Here is an 18,928-nt window from a genome sequence, read left to right as displayed (position 1 = left end):
GTTTTGTGGCATCATGCTTAACTTGTCAACGTGCCAAAGCTGAGTATCAAAGATCGGGCGGCCTACTACAACCTCTGGAGATTCCCGAATGGAAGTGGGACAGCATTTCTATGGACTTCGTGACACACTTACCCCGCACAGTCAAGAATCACGATTCCATTTGGGTGATAGTGGATCGACTGACGAAGAGTGCTCACTTCCTAGCGGTCAACCTGAAGATGTCTATGACTAACTTGGCAAAACTCTACATCAAGGAGATCGTTCGTCTACATGGAGTGTTGTCCAGTATCATCTCTGACCGAGACACGAGATTCACCTCTCGGTTTTGGCAGTCCTTGCAAAGCGAACTGGGCAGCAAACTTCAAATGAGTTCAGCGTACCATTCTCAGACGGACGGTCAGTCCGATAGAACCATCCAGATGCTTGAAGACTTACTGAGGACGTGCGTGCTAGATCACATGGGCGTTTGGGATGAAATCTTGCCGTTAGTGGAGTTCACCTACAACAACAGCTTCTAGTCCAGCATTGGAATGGCTCCCTTCGAAGCTCTGTATGGACGGAAGTGCCGCACGCCACTTTGCTGGTTTCAACAAGGAGAGAACGTATTGACTGGACCTGAGCTCATTCAACAAACGACTGAAAAGGTGAAGTTAATTCAAGAGAGGTTGAAGACGTCAAGGAGCAGCCGGAAGTCCTATGCAGACAAGAGAAGGAGACCGTTAGAGTTCCAAGCTGGCGATCACGTATTCCTTAGATTGAATCCAACCACAGGAGTAGGCAGAGCTATGCGATCAAAGAAGTTATCTCCCAAGTTCGTTGGGCAGTATCAAATTCTAAGGAAGATTGGACCAGTAGCGTACGAACTAGCCTTGCCTCCCCAATTGTCCAACCTTCATCCGGTATTTCATGTTTCCCAACTCCGGAAATACATAGCAGATCCCTCGAACATATTGGAGCTAGAGGACGTTCGTCTTCGTCAAGACCGAACGTTCGAGATGAAGCCGGTTCGTGTTGAAGACTTCCGCACCAAGTTATACAAGGGAAAACACGTTCGGTTAGTAAAAGTGGTGTGGGACGAGAAGACGGGCGACTCTACATGGGAAGTGGAGGATGCCATGAAGGACTTATACCCTCACTTGTTTCCGGGTAAGTCTTAATTTTCGAGGACGAAAATTTTTGTAGTTAGGGGGATTGTCACGTCTCATTAAATGCATTGCTGAGTCACCTGGTTACTCTCATAAATGCACCCACGTCACCCGCTCAGTGCCATTAAAACGCACTCACACACTCTCTGTGATAATGCCAAGTGTCACAGTAGAAGCTTCGGAAGTCAGTTAGTGGAGTGCAGGTGTCAACGGGAGAGTGCACGACCGCTTGGAAAGATGGTAAACAAAATGATTTTTTCTGAAAAACGCCGCCCACTCTCCTGCACGCACCTTCTTCTTCCTAACTTCAGACCTCCATTTTTCTCCTCCTTCTCTCTAAAACCCTCTTCCTCCTTCTTTCTACTGAAACTCATCATTTACCTCCTCCTTTCTCCGATCAGACGCCATAGAAGTGCTCCCGGCACCGTAGACAGCAGTTTGGACCGAACAGTTTCAGAATCTGAAGCTGGTAAGTCTTCTTTTCAAAGCGTTCGTTCATGGGTGACATGCAAAACCAAGACTTGGTTGCATGCAGTGATATTATCTAAATCTTTTCGTATTTTGGTTATGGTTAGCCTGAGTGGAAGAAGTAAGAAACCATTAGGGGTAGAGAACTGTAGACGGACCACCGAAATTCCTACTCTTAGAACGTTCATCACTGATCCAGGTAAGGGAAGCTTATTAAATTTAATTCCTATGGTTGCACTGTACTGTATGTACGTTTTGTGTATTGTATGAAGTATGAATTTGTGATAATTAATTTTTGGTATATGAATATGATCATGAGCTGATGTATGAAAATGATGAACTGTGCTATGACGTGAATAAACTGAAATATGAAATGTATGATGAGATGAATAATTGAAAGTATATGCTCGGAAATGTTTTTAATATAAATGAAACTTTGATTATGAAATTCTTATGATAATGAACGTTCGTCATTGAACGGTCTTTTACCGTTCGGTATTAGTAGTAGGTTTTATTGGAAAGAGAATTCTTTCATTCGGAAAGAATTCCAGCTGAGGACGAACGCCCTCTTATATTAGTCTTACGTTTGAGCGTTCGGCCAAACGTAGATATCCTGAGTGTTGTGTGAGAATTTGAGAAGCTTGAAAGTATACATTCGGACACTTAATCATTATGTTAAAAACATAACTTTACCATCTCGCCATATATAAATCCCTCTTTCTATAATTTTGAATCAGCGATGGGTTTCGACCCAAAGCGTACGTTATGAGTGGCGCTCAGTCTTATACCGAACGCTCGTTCTTTCCTTTAATTGCCAAACGAGATAAATAGCGTTCGTCCGAAACTTCAATAAATATCCATTACCGCGTTCGGTCATTGACTGGCGATTAGTCTCTTTGATTAAATCGTACTCTGTATAAGTATCTAAACACCTTGCGGTGTCTCTATCCATTTGGATTCGATCTATAGTTATTGTACTTAAATTATTCTAAGTATCATTTGAATTGTTCTAGAATCAGTTCATTTAACTGATTCAAGTGGTCACAACGTCCGTCATTGGAAAGGTGTTCGTTTCCTTTTGTTCAGAAACGAGGATTTCTCTGTATCGACTTAACGTTCGTCCTCATTTTGAAGAGGGCTGAACGCTCGTCATTTTATGAAAGTGGAACGAAAGATTGAATTGATATTAATGTGGAAAACTGTAATGTGCGAACGGTATAAGAAATGAAATTATGGTTGTGGATTTTGAACGAGCGTTCCAGGGAGGAACGACTCTTGGATGAAAGTTGAGATTTGTAAAGTATGAATGTGGCAAGCTTAGCTGGCGGTTCATCCTGATATTCCGTGAGTGCTCGTTCTCAAGTAGAGAGGAGTATGTCATGTGTGAGAATGGCAGGAGGTCCTAGTCCATAACTGTAACTTGGACGGAACGGACTAACCTCGGGTGGCAGCTGATGAGAATTCCAGCTATTCCACCTGGGTGCACGAACGTCGTAGCTACACAGAATTCATACAGTCCGGACGGTCAGTCTAGTATCAGGAATTGATTGAGTTAATGAATGGATTAAAGTATATGTTGTGAATTATTGATCCGATTGATATGTTATGAAATGTATGTTTTACTTGAATTAAATTCAATAAGCTTACCCTTTCGTTTTCATTGTGTTGTCTTGTATCTGTACGTTCGTCTTGTCCTTGCAATGATCATCCGTGTGGATGTGAGCAGAGGGAGATGCATTATTGGAAGAAACACTTGAGGAAGGAATCCTGGCTGAAGAGAACCTAGTGGAGGTAGAAGTGAAGGCCGAACAGTAGTGCGTTCGGTTAAAATGTTTAGTTTAGTCGTGTTAATATACTGTATTAGATCGAACCTCTTCTTTTGCTTACTTTGACCGTTCGGTAATTATATTTTGTAAACCGTTCAGTCATCTATGTTTATTGAACGCCTGTAATATTCGTATCAGTGGATTCAAGGCCGTACGACCATTATCGAGCTCTACTTCTTTAGTTGAAAAACTGAATTGATATATTAATATATGTGATTTTCTATGATATATGGTTTATTGTTATATTTTATGGGATGTTACATTTATAGTTCTAATTCATTTCCTATGTTATTGAATGATCTAAATTCTTAACTATTTAGTTTGTCATTTTAGTGTAACCAACAGCTAGATTCATGGGAATATGGCTTCTATGTCATGTGTTGTATTAAGACCATCATTCGAGTTGTCACTACAGATGACTGGAATGAGGTAATGATGTATACCTTGAATACATTACAAATCAAATTCATCTTCAAACATATATGAAACCATAATGAATTTTTCTTCAATTTTGCAGCGCTTCAAGAGTACATCTCCTAATTCGTTTTCCCAATTTCTCACCATTAACAATGTAAATTCTCATAATTCGTTTTCCCTGAACTATTTTCTCACCATTAATGTCAGTTTGACTTCGTGCATGGCTTAGTACAAACCAAATATCTCACTAGTATTGATTTGTTTAAGACTTCTTCTAATAAAGGGAAAATGAGGATCCCACCTGTGGAAAAATGAAAAAAAAATATGGGAGAAGGTTATTGGTTACTCGTAGAAACTAGGGGGATAAGAATCTTTTTGAATTGAAAGTTTTGTTTTAAAAGAAAAAGTTAGGGATTGATAGCATGGGTCCACGGTCTTGGTTTGGTAAAATGAAAAGACGTCTTTTAACAGGTAAAATGATAACATGGGTCCCACGGTCTTAGAATAGGTAATTGTTAGTTTATATGATGCTTTTAAGGGGATGGGTCCCACTTGATTTTAATTTAAATTTTAATTGTGAGTTGTGTCAATTAAATTTTTTTTAAAAGGTGTCAATTGTATTCTTATTTGTTAAAAATTGTCTCAATTAAGTCATTCCATTAAATACTTACAAATGATGTTAAATTTTGTTTTTCTCTTTTTCGCTTTTATGTGTAAAGCAGTTTGTCAGTACTTTTTCCTCTACACATTTGGATAAAGTGATACAAAAATAATTAAAAAATTGTTTCTATAGTATTTTTTTTTTGGAATTACTACTTTATTATTCTTTTATTGTGTTTTTTTATGGAATTTTGATGAACACGTGGCAAGATTTGGAGCCCGCTACAACGAAGGCGCTGACAGAGGATGGGATTTTGGGACGGTTTACAAAGGGAGAGGAAGGAAGAGGTGTACGCGGTTGGACTGTTGGTGAGAAGGGTGGAGAAGAAACCGGAGGATGGAAAGAAGGGTGGCGTGTGTGTGCTTGAATTGATTGGTTTGCATACTTATTATGGTCATACATGTGTTTACATCTATAGTATGCATACTCATGCTTTAAATGAAAAAACCACTTGCACAAAATATATTTGTATGAAGTAATGAATTACAGTGTTTATGTAATCAATTAGACTCATCAGATTTCAGCAAAATGCTTAACTATAGCAAATTGCAAGTTTTAACCGATTACATTATATGTATAATCGATTAAAACATGTGTCTTTGCCAACATATGTTTGTTGAGTGCTGTGATGTGTTTTGAGGAGAAAAAGTTTTCAAAATTGCTTAAGTGTAATACTTAACCGATTACATAGTTTCCTTAATCGGTTAAATCTAGTATACATTGAAAATTGTTTTGATGATAAGTCTTAACTATCATAACGGTCATATTTTCAAATGTTTTGACTTATATTATATGTGCAATCGATTACATTAATGGCTTAATCTGTTAAATTTGTTTTAATGTAAATCTAGCATAGCACTGTTAAAAGGATAATCGATTACATTAATTTCGCAATAGATTAAAATGCGTTAGTATTGTGAAAATCTTATAAATAGATGTCTTGCCTGCTGTTTCAAAACAACACACTGAATATACAGTTTTATAACTAATATTTGATTGAGTTTTGAACTGCAAAAGGCGTCCAAGAATCATCTTGAAGAATCAAGGATTAAATCTGGGTTGAGACATCAAGATTCTGTCAAGATTTGTGCTCAAAGGTTTTTAATTATATATGCACTACTCGAGTGTCTACTGTGAAGACCAGGTTTATCTTTTTGAATCTGTAGATTGAGTTTTTGAGAACATGTGCCAGAGGAGAGAACTGTGTGTGCTGTAATTGAGAGTTGGGATTTCTCTCAAAGTTTTTCTTAGAGTTGGGATTGTTGTAAGGTTACAGGAAGTTGGGATTGCTTTCTGGGTTGTGTGAGTGTGAGGGTGTTCACCTCTTGTTTGTTGTAATTGATTTTGAGTGGGAAGGAGAGTACATTGAGAGATAGTCTCTGTATTGGAAAGATATATGTAGAAGAGGGTGTGTTTAGTGTAAAGTGGGATGTATTGGAAAAATATGTTTTCTTTGGTGTTGGAAAATTTAGCCTGTGTTCGCACCAACAGATTGAACTGTTCATGCGAATTTGAGAGCGACGATTTACCAATGCATGGTTGTTTCTTTGAGCTGAAATGAACGGATCATCGAGGACGGATTTGCGGGACGCACTCTGTTTTCATCACTCGCAAAATTGAAGAGATTTACGTGGATTGTTGATGAAAAGTCGTGTGCCCTCCACTTGATACGCAACACAAGGGTGGCGTAACCGGTTACAGAAGAATCGTAACCGGTTACAGGGGTATGAAGCACATGGGAGGGTGGCGTAACCGGTTACAGAAGCATGTAACCGGTTACATGAGCATATGAAATTTTGGTGGCACGCGTAACCGGTTACAGGTTTTTTTTTATATTTATTATGCAAACTTATTTTTCAGTTTTTTTTTATAATTATTTTAATATTATAATTTAAAAAAATCTACGTCTTAATAAAATTAGGTATATTATATTTTTTAATTTATTAAAAATAAGTTGATTATTTAATTTTTATAATTTTTAAACATTAATTTTATAAATTATTCATAATTTTTTTTTCTTTATAAACATTTTTACAATTAAATATAACATTTATAAATAACATTTTATATTATTTTTATAACTAGGGGCATTTTGGTAATCTTTAATTTCTACCAATTAAACTCATTTTTAAAATCTATCACATCAATCAAATCCTATACTAATTCTCACAAACTTTACTTCCAAATCCACTCTCAATTACCCACAAATCTACTCAAAAAAACAACAAAAAAATTACCCTCAAATCCACTCAAATCCATTCAAATCATCTCCCCCAAATCACTCTAAACGAACAAAGCCTTAGTCATTTATTGGTGTGTTTTGAAAATGAAAATAAAATAATTAGATTTTGTGGAACCCGCAGCTAATTTAGAAGTTGTGTTGCTTGTTTCCTTTTAGTAAAACTATGGTGTATTGCGTAGGTGATTATTTTTGGAGTATTGGATGAAGGTTTAGTACGTGTGGATGAGTGGAGATGGATCCACGTGAGTTTCTTTTGGTTTCCTAGACTCAATTAATTTATTTATATAATTACAATGGTCTTTTGAAGTTTTGGTGGTGTTATGTTAGTTCATACTGGTGAAAGCATGTATGGAAGGTAATGAGAATTGTGTCATAAATCTTATAATTGATGAATAATGCATTTTATTGATGAGCTAATGTCTATTACTGAGAATTCGATGTAATGTGTTGAGAATTGTGTGTAAACCTCATGATTGGTTGTGTACAGGTCATTGAGAATGTGTATTGATTTATGATTGTGAGTTAATATATTTTTTTGAGATTAAAGGTAGAAAATAATGAGGTTGTGTTATAAGTCTCGTGATTGGTGAGCAATGCATATTGTTGAGACTGGGTATATTTTGAGAATAGTGAGATAAATCTTATGATTTGTGGAGGAATGTATGATAATGAGAATGTGTATGGAATTGTGATGTGAGTATGAAACTATGTTATTTTCTTATACTGTCGTCACTCATGTGTGAACTTTTCGTATTGTGTTACGATAAGGATGTTGAGTCTCGTATAGAGACAGTGATTCGAGTGTCACTTCCTTTTGCGCAAGGATGTGAATATCTCGCCCAAAAGACTTCTTGAGAAGTCGGGAAGATAGGTCTGAAGTTGCGATGAAGGACGAATTGAATCACCCTGTTTTGCGTAATAGGTTGGGACGACAAAGTGCAAGGAAATGACATTGGTTTATGAATGGATTGGTTGTGATATTATTTATGAGTGGAGATATATTGTCATGACTAGTTATGGGTTGTGTTTCATGTTGTTTTACTATGTTATATGCTATGATGTTATTTCTAGTTGCTCATCCTTGCATGTTTGTGGTTTTCACCTACGATGATCGTACTTGTACGGAGTAGATGACATTGCAAATAATACCGGATCGAAGTAGATGACGTGAGAGTTGGGATCTTATATTTTGGGGATAATGATTTACTCTATTTACAAGTTTCAGACTTGACATCTTTACTATAAAAGGAATTTATTTCATATTTCGTTTTGAACAGACAAAGTTTATAATTATGTTTTGCTTGTGCATTTTAATCAAATAAAGTTTGTTCGTCTTAAAAGATTCTTTTATGAAAAAAAATTTATGAACAGACATTGACATTTTAGAAGTTTTGTCGAACTTATATGCTACGGTTCTCCTGTAACCGGAGTGAAAAATCGTTTCTGTCTCGGTTAAAATATAAATTGATGCCTAACACTGTAAAATTTCCTTCCAAAACAGACCTTTTTGCCTGATAGGATTCTGAACATGATCTACGGTTTCGGTTCGTTCAGAACCTGAACATGATCAACGGTTTCGGTTCGTTCAGAACCGAGGCATATGGGTGATCAGTATCTTCCGACATGCTTGATTGCTGTATATTCAAATTATTTTTTTTCTAACCCTACTACTTCGGTTGGCTTAGAACCGATTTCGAAAGTTGTTACTGCTTCGAGTGCTGGTGGAACCGAGGCCTACAGTCATTTCAGATTTTTTTTTTGGGGCGGGGGCAATAGGCATCGGGTAAAGGTAAGAAGCGAGGCATATAGGAGCTTTACTGCCTCGGGTAGATGATGAACCGAGGTTGTATTGTCTTACATGGGTTAAAAATTTTACCATACGAAAGTCTTCTTCTTCCTCGCAATTTTCGAAAGGGTTCCTCTTCCTCGCAAGTTTCAAAAGCGCAACCTCTGCAGCTCTTCTTCCCTGGCGCAACATTCTCCGTCGCGGCGAAGCTTTTCTCTCACCAGTGGTCTAAGGTGCGTCCTGCATTGGTGCCTCTGCCTCCGTTGCTATCGTGTTGGTGCCTCCATTTGACTCGTCGACGTCGCCGCCGCACCAGCCCTGCCGCACCGCCCCCAGTGCACCGTCCCCGTTGCTCCGCTCCCGCTGCACCACTTGCCTTGGCCGCTTCCTCCACGACGTTCATCTTTCTCTTTGCGGCGACTTCTTCTTCTTCTTCGAGGTAAGTATTTTGAAAACATGAAGTATCCCTGGTACGACCTCATTTGTTTCTCCTTTCTTGGGCATTGTCTTCATTCAGCAGTTCTTATGACTGATACTTAGTCTAAAATAAGTTTATTTTATGTTCTGTATAATGCTTCTAGTTTTGTACCTGAAACCCACCTATTAATGTTCGGATACTCTAAGTTTGGTGTGGCCTTACAGTCATTTAAAATGAATTCTTTTTTCAAATTTAAAATTTAGTCTTTTTGACTCATTCCCATGTAGATATGCATGCTCAATTGCATCTTTGGCATTTTAACTGAAATAAGTGTCTGCAGTGCGCTAGTGTTTGATGAGTGTAAAGTTATTAGCTATTCTATGACAATATCTTAATTGTTTAATCTTATATGTTCTTTGCTGTTATTGGAATTGAAGCTAAAAGTGGGTATATTGAATCTTGGACTTTCAGTATAATAGTGGAAATTTAAACGGGTATGAAAGGAAAACATGTCAAGGATATCTAGTGATTATTCGTTTAACCAAACAAATGAGTATCTACAATGTTGAATGACTTATTTGTTGTTCTATTACTGTATTGTAGTTGTTTAATTCTTTTAATGTTCTTTTTTGACATTGAAATTGAAGCTAGAGAAAATTGACCATGTTGGATCTTGGACTTTCAATGTTAATGGTGGAAATGTAAAGGGTTGTGAAGAAGAACATTACAAGGATAGCTATTGATTTTGTATTAGCGAGAACATATTTGAGACTTACCATTTAGGAGCTAATTCAGTAATTTACCTTGGATTGATTAAAAGATAACTTTTACTCTATCTTTTGCATTTCTAGCTCTAGGGAAAATATATCCATCAATTTGATTATGTGATCATAGAAATAGAACTGGGAAAAAAAATATATCCGTCAATTTGATTATGTGATCATAGAAATAGAATTGGGAAAAAAAATATATCCGTCAATTTGATTATTGTACTATAGGATACCTAGTCCACCAATGGTCGACCGGTAACCCAGGCGACCTGACGACAATTAAAGCTAATAATAAGGATATGCAATGCAGAGCCTTCTCACGGTCGTAATGTCGCACGCTTACATGTTGATGTCGACCACTTGGTGATCGACAACCAAACAGTGATGTCGCGACATATAGTGCTCGCGCGACAAGTCGCCCATTTGTGTCGTTACACAGGACGATCGACATGCAGAGCGCAATATCGAGCGGTTAAGAATAAGCAGTTACGAATATTAGCTAACACCACGAATCCCAGAGGTAATTGACTCAGTATCAAACACGACCTAGCAGTTATAACTTCCAAATAGTCAACTTCAGTAACTGACCGGGTTTTCAGGTAAACGGTTTATTTTACTGTTTTAAATATGCAAAGCACACCGGAAAAAAGGTACGTTTTTCCGCTTAGAGAAATTAAGAGAGAGATTATTATTCTGAAGATTAATCATACATTCCTTTCTTGACTTGAGCGTCGGAGTGCCTTTGCAGGTACCCAGCCCATCTTCTTCCAGAGAGCAGAGCACAGAGAGAGAGGGAGCATCGTAATAGGCATCACAAGAAGAAGCAATCCAGATTTGTTAGGTTGGTATCTCGGTCTCCACATCCCTACTGAAACATTTTGGCGCCCACCGTGGGGCCGAGATTTATTATCCCAACAACGACCGCCGGAGCAATGGAAGACTTCAACACTCGCGAATTGATCAAGAAGCTGCAGACTCAGATTGAGGCACAAGCACAAACTATAAGAGAGCAGCAAGAAATCCAACGCAAGCAGGCGGAGGAGATGGCGGCACTGAGGGCCCAGCGCCCACCACCAGAGTTGTCCGCCTCGAACAGACAGGAGGATAACGAAGGAAGCCATCATGGAGGAGCATCTGATCCTTTTGGTGGGGGAGGAAGGGGCCTACTTCCATGAGCCTCACCAACCTGCTTCCGTTCACAGAGGCCATTATGCAGGCGAATATGCCAGATAAACCTCCCCCAGCCTTGGAATGCTACAACGGTTCCGACGATCCCGACAACCACCTACATAATTTTATAGATGCCATGGCATTCTATACTGACAATGACCCGGTAATATGCAGGGCATTTTCCTTATCTCTTAAGGATGAAGCCCTAGAATGGTTTCGTACTCTTCCACGGAATTCAGTAGATTGTTTCGCAACAATCGAATCCCTATTCCGAAAGCAGTACGCGACCAATAAAAAACCGGCGATGACTGCGGCGGAGCTTGTAAATACCAAGCAGGAAAAGGACGAAACCCTGAAAGCTTTCATGCAACGGTACACCGAGACGGCCCGACGCGTAAAGGATATGAGTCACACCTTCATCATCAGCAATCTGCCGTCCTGCTTGAGGCCGGGATATTTTGCGGAACAATTGTATGCTGACCCTCCCGCTACTATGGAAGAGCTGCAATCCACAATAGCTAAATTCATCAGCATCGAGGATCTCCGGAACTCTAGGAGGAAGCAGCAGCAGGATTCCTCCAACTATGATGCAAAGAAACCCGCTAAGCGACCGACCAACGACTATAAATCGGATCGAGCACCCCGAAAGGAGTCGGGGTGGACGTCTAAGTATGATCGTTACACGACCCTCAATGCACCGAGAGCAAGGGTGCTCGAAGAGGCCTTGCACGCCGAACTCTTAATCGTACGGCGAAAGGCTACTCCCAAGAACGCAGATAATAGCAAAACCTGCCGGTTCCACCTGAACCATGGGCATGATACAGAGGAATGTAACATGGTGAAGGATGAACTGGAGCGACTCATCCGTGTAGGCTACCTCTAGAATTATATCAAGGATAGAGTCTCCACTAGGGCCGCGACTCCTCGCCGAAAGGATACTTCTAGGCGGAGTCCCGAACGATCGCCTCCTAGAGACGACCGACACCGCAGGCGATCGCGCAGCCCACCCCGACGGATAGAGAGGGAGCGTTCGGTCCGAGGCCGAATCGACACAATATCGGGTGGTTTCGCCGGGGGGAGTGTCATCTTCCGCTAGGAAACGGCATCTGAGACAGTTAAAGTCGGTTCATATGGTCGATCGACAACCTCGATCAATCCCTGATATCACATTCACGAACGCAGACTTCCATGCACCCGACCCTGATCATGATGATCCCATGGTCATCACTGCTAATATAGCTCGGTATGATGTCAGCAAGGTTCTCGTCGATCAGGGGAGTTCGGTCAACATTTTATATTGGTCCACTTTCAAGAAGATGGACCTATCTGAAGACCTTATCGCCCCTTTTAACGAGCAAATCGTAGGTTTCTCAGGGGAAAGAGTTGACACCAGATGATACCTTGACCTGCGAACTCGGCTCGGAACAAGTCGGGAGGCACCTGAGCTCAGAGTTCGATTCCTGTTGGTCGAGGCAAATACATCGTACAACGCCTTGCTAGGACGACCTTGTCTGAATGCGTTTGGAGCAATTGTGTCTACCCCCTACCTCGCCATGAAGTTTCCGACATGCCAGGAATCCATCCCGGGGTCATGGCCCACAAATTATCCATCTTCCGAGAGGCACGACCTGTCGCTCAGAAGAAGCGACGGTTCGGAGAAGAGAAGCGCAAGGCCATTCAAGTCGAAGTCGAGAAGTTGATGAACGCCCAATTCATCAGGGAGTTAACTTACACTACGTGGTTGTCGAACGTAGTCATGGTCAAAAAGTCGAACGGCCAGTGGAGAATGTGTGTCGACTTCACAGATCTCAACAAAGCGTGTCCCAAAGATTCATATCCCCTACCTAGCATCGATCGTTTGGTAGATGGAGCTTCGGGTCATGTTATACTCAGCTTTCTCTACGCATACTCGGGATACAACCAAATCCCGATGTACGAGCCTGATCAGAGCAAAACAGCCTTCATTATCGAACGCGCTAATTACTGTTATGAAGCAATGCCGTTCGGTTTGAAGAATGCCGGGGCCACTTATCAACGCCTCATGGATAAAGTCTTCCATCATCAAATAGGACGATGTATGGACGTCTATGTCGACGACATGGTTATTCGCAGCAATTCTGTGGAACAACACCTACAGGATTTAAAGGAAGTTTTCGGCCAACTCCGACGGTATAGCATGCGCCTTAATCCTTCCAAGTGTAATTTCGGTGTCCCGGCAGGTAAGTTCTTGGGCTTCATGCTTACACGGCGAGGCATCGAAGCTAATCCAGACAAGTGCAAAGCGGTACTCGACATGGTTGCTCCAAAAACTCTAAGGGAGGTGCAACGTCTAGTGGGTCGGCTCACAGCCTTGTCCCGATTCATTCCGAAGCTAGTTGAGCACATCAAGCCCATCCTGAAGAATTTAAAAAAGGGCACCACACGACACTGGGACGATGATTGTGAAACAGCATTCAACACTGTCAAACACATTCTCACCAGTCCTCCAATTACGGCTCGACCGGATGATGGGTCCGACTTGCAGCTGTATATCGCAGCATCCCACCACGCTGTCAGTGCGGCCTTGATACAGGAGGCGCCCTCCCTCAAGCTGATATACTTTATCAGTCGTACACTGCAGGGGGCCGAAGAACGATATTCTCGAATTGAGAAAATTGCCCTGGCCCTGCTCACAGCTTCTCGTCGACTTCGACCGTATTTCCAGAGCCATCAGGTAGTAGTCCGCACAGATCACCCCATAGCCAAGATCCTCCGCAAACCAGACTTGGCAGGACGGATGGTTTCCTGGTCCGTGGAACTGTCAGAGTTCGGACTCCGTTATGAGCCACGCGGGTCCATCAAGGGTCAACATTTGGCAGATTTTGCATCTGAGTTGATACCTGCACCAGAGGACTCGACCTCAAAGTGGCACCTCAGTGTGGATGGTTCCTCAAACAAAAGGGGGGGAGCCGGTGTCGTCCTACAAGGACCGGGTGGTTTAGTCATAGAGCAAGCCATCACATTCAAGTTTCCAGCTAGCAACAACCAGGCCGAGTACGAAGCCTTAATAGCTGGCCTATCCCTGGCCAGAGAGTTCACGGTCAATCGTCTTGAGTGTCAGATGGATTCAAAGTTGGTAGTCGGCCACGTGAACGGAACTTATCAAGTCAAGGATAATACCTTGCTCCGCTATTTCCACAAAGCTCAGACTCTACTTCAAAACTTCGCCGAGGTTAGCATCGTCCATGTCCCCAGGGAGCAGAACGCAAGAACAGATCTCTTGTCTAAGTTAACTCACTCTAAGGAGAGAGCACAGCTATCATCAATCATCAAGGTAACACTCGACCATCCGGTTGTAGAAGCTTTCGTAACCGATGTGTCCCCACCGGTAACAGACTGGCGACAGAAGATCAAGGATCTAATAGTGAAACAGGAACAAGGAGAGAGCATTACTCTGTCTGATTCAAAACACATTGCACGTTTCTTGTGCATAGGCGACGACCTATACCGTTGCGGCCACAGTACTCCTCTATTGAAATGTATATCAGAGGACGAAGCCGACTATGTCTTGCGCGAGCTACACACAGGCATATGTGGATTTCATTCGGGTAAACGGACGCTCCGGGCACGCATACTCCGCGCAGGATATTACTGGCCCACGCTCGACCAAGATTGTGAGACGTTCGTCAAGAAATGTATCTCCTGCCAGGCCCACGGTCATGACATCCACGCACCTCCCGAAGACTTGCATGGTATCATTTCTCCTTGGCCGTTCGCCCAATGGGGCCTCGACATAGTTGGACCCTTACCCCTTGCCAAAGCGCAGAACAAATTCCTTCTCGTGGCGGTCGACTATTTCACCAAATGGATCGAAGCCGAACCGTTGTCCGTCATCAGTGCTCAACGGGTGCAGAAGTTCATCTGGCGCCTGATTTGTCGATTCGGTCTACCACAGAAGATCATTACTGACAACGGTCGCCAGTTTGTCAAGCGCAAACTGGACGAATTTCTCAGCAGTTTAGGCATAAAACACGTCACCTCCTCGGTCGAACACCCTCAAACAAACGGTCAAGCCGAGGCCGCAAACAAAGCCATACTCACTGAGTTGAAGAAGCGACTCGGCGAAGCCAAAGGTTTGTGGGTAGAAGAGCTGCCAGAGGTCTTGTGGGCATACAGGTGCACTCCACATGGATCCACAGGTGACACACCATTCAACCTCACTTATGGCACTGATGCCATGCTCCCAGTCGAGGTCGGCGAACCCTCATTAAGACGGAATATCACTGATATGACGCTTAATGAAGAACAGTTACGGGTGAATCTCGACATCCTCCCTGAATGTCGAGAGGTAGCTACCATTCGCGCAGCGGCACAAAAGCGAATGCTATCTCGCTGTTACAACACCAAAGTCAAACCCAGAGCCTTCAAAAACGGCGATCTGGTGTGGCGTAAGCGGGGAGAAGCTAGGAAGAATCGAGCGCACGGCAAACTGGCTGCCAACTGGGAAGGCCCATTCCGCATCGTCGAGGACATGGCGAATGGAGCTTATCGCCTCCAGCTCCTTAACGGACAACCAGTTCCTAACACATGGAATGCCACGCATCTTAAATACTACTTTAGTTAAAGTTCATTTTTCATTTTTATTTTTTTTGAAACATTATTCAGCTCCGTTTTTCACATAAAGAGTATACTTCACTATGGTTATTACTTAGTGTCATTTATAATATCTCCAATGTCGAGTCCCAGGGTCGTCGTCACAGGCACGTCCACACTCGAACGAATTGGGAATAGTCCATCCGGTAGATTTTCTTCCTGGAACACTCAGTCCATTCGGGATACACTCCCACTGGTAGATGTTCACCCTCGAACACCCGGTTCCCTTGGGATACACTCCCTATGGTCGATGTTCCCCCGAGAACACCCAGTATTCCCCTATTCGACTATCACCCTCGACAGTCGCGCATGACGCTCTTTATGCGTTCGACATCGACACTTAAAGTATCATCTTCTTAGTCGATCATCGTCTTCAACATTAGATTATTCAGCTAGATATTCAACGCATAAGTCATTACAGAGAAAGTTCACCCCATCCACAAACACTCAAACAATTTTCAAAGTTCAGCAGGCAATCATTCGAATTTCATCATATCCAGGTTCCATATTCAAACCAAAATTTGTGTTTATATGTACATCCACATAACAAACCCTAGTCTATTACAATATTAGGAGCGCCGCCAGCACCATCTCCGTCAGTCTCCACGACTCCTTCATCCTGCTCCTTGTTGGCGACCGCCCCTTCACCCTCTTCTGCTTCCAAGAAGGCATCCTCCGGAATTTCGTTCAAGGGCTTCAGTTGACCCTCGTGCACATCCTTCTGAATATCAAATTCCACCCCTTCAGTCGACACCTTGAGCAAGTGGCCGACCTGCCTCAGCGCCTTCTGAAAGCCCCTGGTATGTTCAAGCACTATCGCATCCTTCCGCTCTTCTACTAGCTCTTTACTATCCAGGGCCTCCGCCCGCCAATCGTTCCTCTCCTTGGACACTGCCGCCACTACCTTCTTGGCCTGTTCCAACTCGCTCGACACTTGATCGCGCTCCTTTTTCAAGGACAGGCCGGCATCCCGAGAGTCGTTCAACAGCACTTCAGCCTCTCTCAAGAGTTGCTCTGAACGCTTCTACTTCGCATCGCATGCAGCATGAACCTCGGTGAGTTCTTTCAGCTGAGTCCGTGTCTTCTCTAGTTCAACCCGGAGCTTACCTCTATCAGAAGCATAGGCCAAGTGCCAAGCCAACATTTGCGCTCGTGTCGTCATTTCCAACATGGTATCAGCAATTTCTTGCTCGCTCATGTTCTCTACAACCTTCTTTTCCGAGCTGTCCATGTTCAGTTCAACCTTGTGACCCATTGTAAAGGCGGGATCCCATACGCCGAGTGGGAGGGGACGCTCTGTCTCCCCAACTACCTCCTTTCTCTTCTTTGATACCTCACCGTTGGTCCCGACAACCTTCACTTTTCTTTTCCGCCTCAATTGCTCTTCAACAACCACCGTCTCGTCAGGCGACACCGACAGTACAACGGGAACCGGCCCAGCTGTTTGCACTGGTGTATGTTGTTGACCACCAGCACGTCCCGCGGATGGCCCTGGGCGGTTAACTTCAGCCCTCTCATTGCCAATGGACTGGAACCAATTTATACCACTGCCCTTTCTTCCCATTATCTCTGCAAAACAAAGGTCAACCCAGAACAGTCAACAACAACAAAGCAATTTACAAAAATAACGAGCATAGACACATACCAAACACCCTCGCCTCAGCGTCATCGAACTCAAGGCAGTTTATAAGCTGACGGGAAGAAAAGGGGCGTGGCAACGAGGTCAACACACTCAGAGCCTCTAACTCTTCAATCGCCAGCTTATCTTCAGACCAAGAAGTGAACTTCAAGGGTTCCTGCGTCCAATACAATGGGAACTTGGGGTTCCCTTCACCATTGAAAAAGTATCTCTGCCCGACTTCAGTGATCGACACCTTAAAAAACTTTTCCTTGAAACCCCTATACGACTGCAGATACAGTTCTAAAAGCGCATTCCCCGGCTCAGAAATCAACGACACCCACCCCTTCTTCGCGACCGGTCGACATCTAAAGAAATATAGAAACAATCCTACGGTGGGCCTAATCGCTAACGCCTGACACATCACAGCAAACGCCTGCACATACCCCCAACTGTTGGGATGCAACTGACTAGGCGCGACATTCAAGGTACGCAGCACATCCATTTGAAAGGTTGTGAACAGTAATCTCAAATACAAATCGTAGAACGGCGAAGCATAACAGTAGAAAAATTCACTAGAAGCATTCTCCCTATCGTAACACACCCTCTCATCATCCTGGCAAGCTATTAACTTAATAAATGTTTGATACCTATTCTCAGAATGCAACTATTCTCAATCCAGTTTGCTATAACTGCCTTACTCCTGAACTGACTTCTAAGTTCCTTCACCTCACGCTCATCCACATCATTTAACATTTAACGCCGTTACTTACAATATAACGGATAGGATTGAATTGATACAAATTTCAAAACATAGGTACCAAATGCCTACATTTTTAAAACCGGGTACTAAACAGAAAATTACCTCCTAACATGGGGACTAAGTAGGTAATTAAGCCATCTGAAGATTAATCATACATTCCTTTCTTGACTTGAGCGTCGGAGTGCCTTTGCAGGTTCCCAGCCCATCTTCTTCCAGAGAGCAGAGCACAGAGAGAGAGGGAGCATCGTAATAGGCATCACAAGAAGAAGCAATCCAGATTTGTTAGGTTGGTATCTCGGTCTCCACATCCCTACTGAAACAATTATGTAATCATAGAAATAGAACTGCTGCTTGAACAAAATTTACTTACTCAAAGCCGAAAGTGACATTTGAGAGGGGAAAGGGGAGATCCTGTTTTCATTCACCGAACGCGAGGGTGTTTTTTTTTCGTTTATCTTCTTCGAAACCTAGGGACGTGAGAGAGAAAAGTAAACTTCTTTTCTAATTTGGAACCAAATTCAATGTTATCCAAATTTTCAGAAAATTAAAGCATAATTAAAGATTTAAAGAATATTATAAAGGATTGAAAAACCTGAGAAATAGTCAATGTGGGTCAGAAGAGGATAAAAGTCAAGACGTGGTTTTCGAAACTACGTGGTTTTAATTCTTTTCATGTGTTAATATATATAAGAACAAAGATCCCGGTATTAAAATATTTAAAGCATTTTTAAATAATTTAAAGCATGTACTCCTATAAAATATCATGTAAAGCATTTTTAAATAATTTAAAATAGGTTTAATTGCTTCCTTTGTCCCCAGTTTGGTTGAATTGTGTCAAATTCATCCTCATTTTTAAAAAAGTTTCATTGTCGTCCTCACGTGGTGTAAAAGTTTCATTGTCGTCCTCACGTGGTGTAAAAGTGTCAATTGAATCCAAACATAGAAAAAATTTGTGTCAAAGTAGTCATTTTTCCTATATCTCTGTGTCTTCCTTTCATACAATTAAGTACAG

At 42.0% G+C, this 18,928-nt stretch overlaps 3 protein-coding genes across 3 annotated transcripts; 2 read left to right on the top strand and 1 right to left on the bottom strand.

The window, feature by feature from the left end:
• Positions 1-530: 530 nt before the first annotated feature.
• Positions 531-1,157, top strand: LOC148197184 (uncharacterized). Its single transcript, XM_088093622.1, has one exon. It carries the CDS (start codon positions 531-533, stop codon positions 1,155-1,157), a length of 627 nt encoding a protein of 208 aa, XP_087949748.1.
• Positions 1,158-10,904: 9,747 nt separating this feature from the next.
• Positions 10,905-11,786, top strand: LOC148197183 (uncharacterized). Its single transcript, XM_088093621.1, has one exon. The coding sequence runs from the start codon at positions 10,905-10,907 to the stop codon at positions 11,784-11,786; it is 882 nt and encodes a 293-aa protein (XP_087949747.1).
• Positions 11,787-16,088: 4,302 nt separating this feature from the next.
• LOC148197182 (uncharacterized) lies at positions 16,089-17,658 on the bottom strand. The gene is made up of 3 exons (XM_088093620.1): positions 17,181-17,658; positions 16,587-17,104; positions 16,089-16,481 (listed from the first exon to the last, which is right to left on the bottom strand). Exons 1-3 carry the CDS (start codon positions 17,656-17,658, stop codon positions 16,089-16,091), a joined length of 1,389 nt encoding a protein of 462 aa, XP_087949746.1.
• Between the last annotated feature and the right edge of the window lie 1,270 nt (positions 17,659-18,928).

Source organism: Vigna umbellata, chromosome 6, assembly GCF_029865625.1.
Source record: "Vigna umbellata cultivar VRB3 chromosome 6, Vumbellata_1.0, whole genome shotgun sequence".
Lineage (NCBI taxonomy): Eukaryota > Viridiplantae > Streptophyta > Magnoliopsida > Fabales > Fabaceae > Vigna > Vigna umbellata.
The sequence above is the reverse complement of the archived record's forward strand: the minus strand, read 5'-3'. Positions and strand labels throughout refer to the sequence as shown.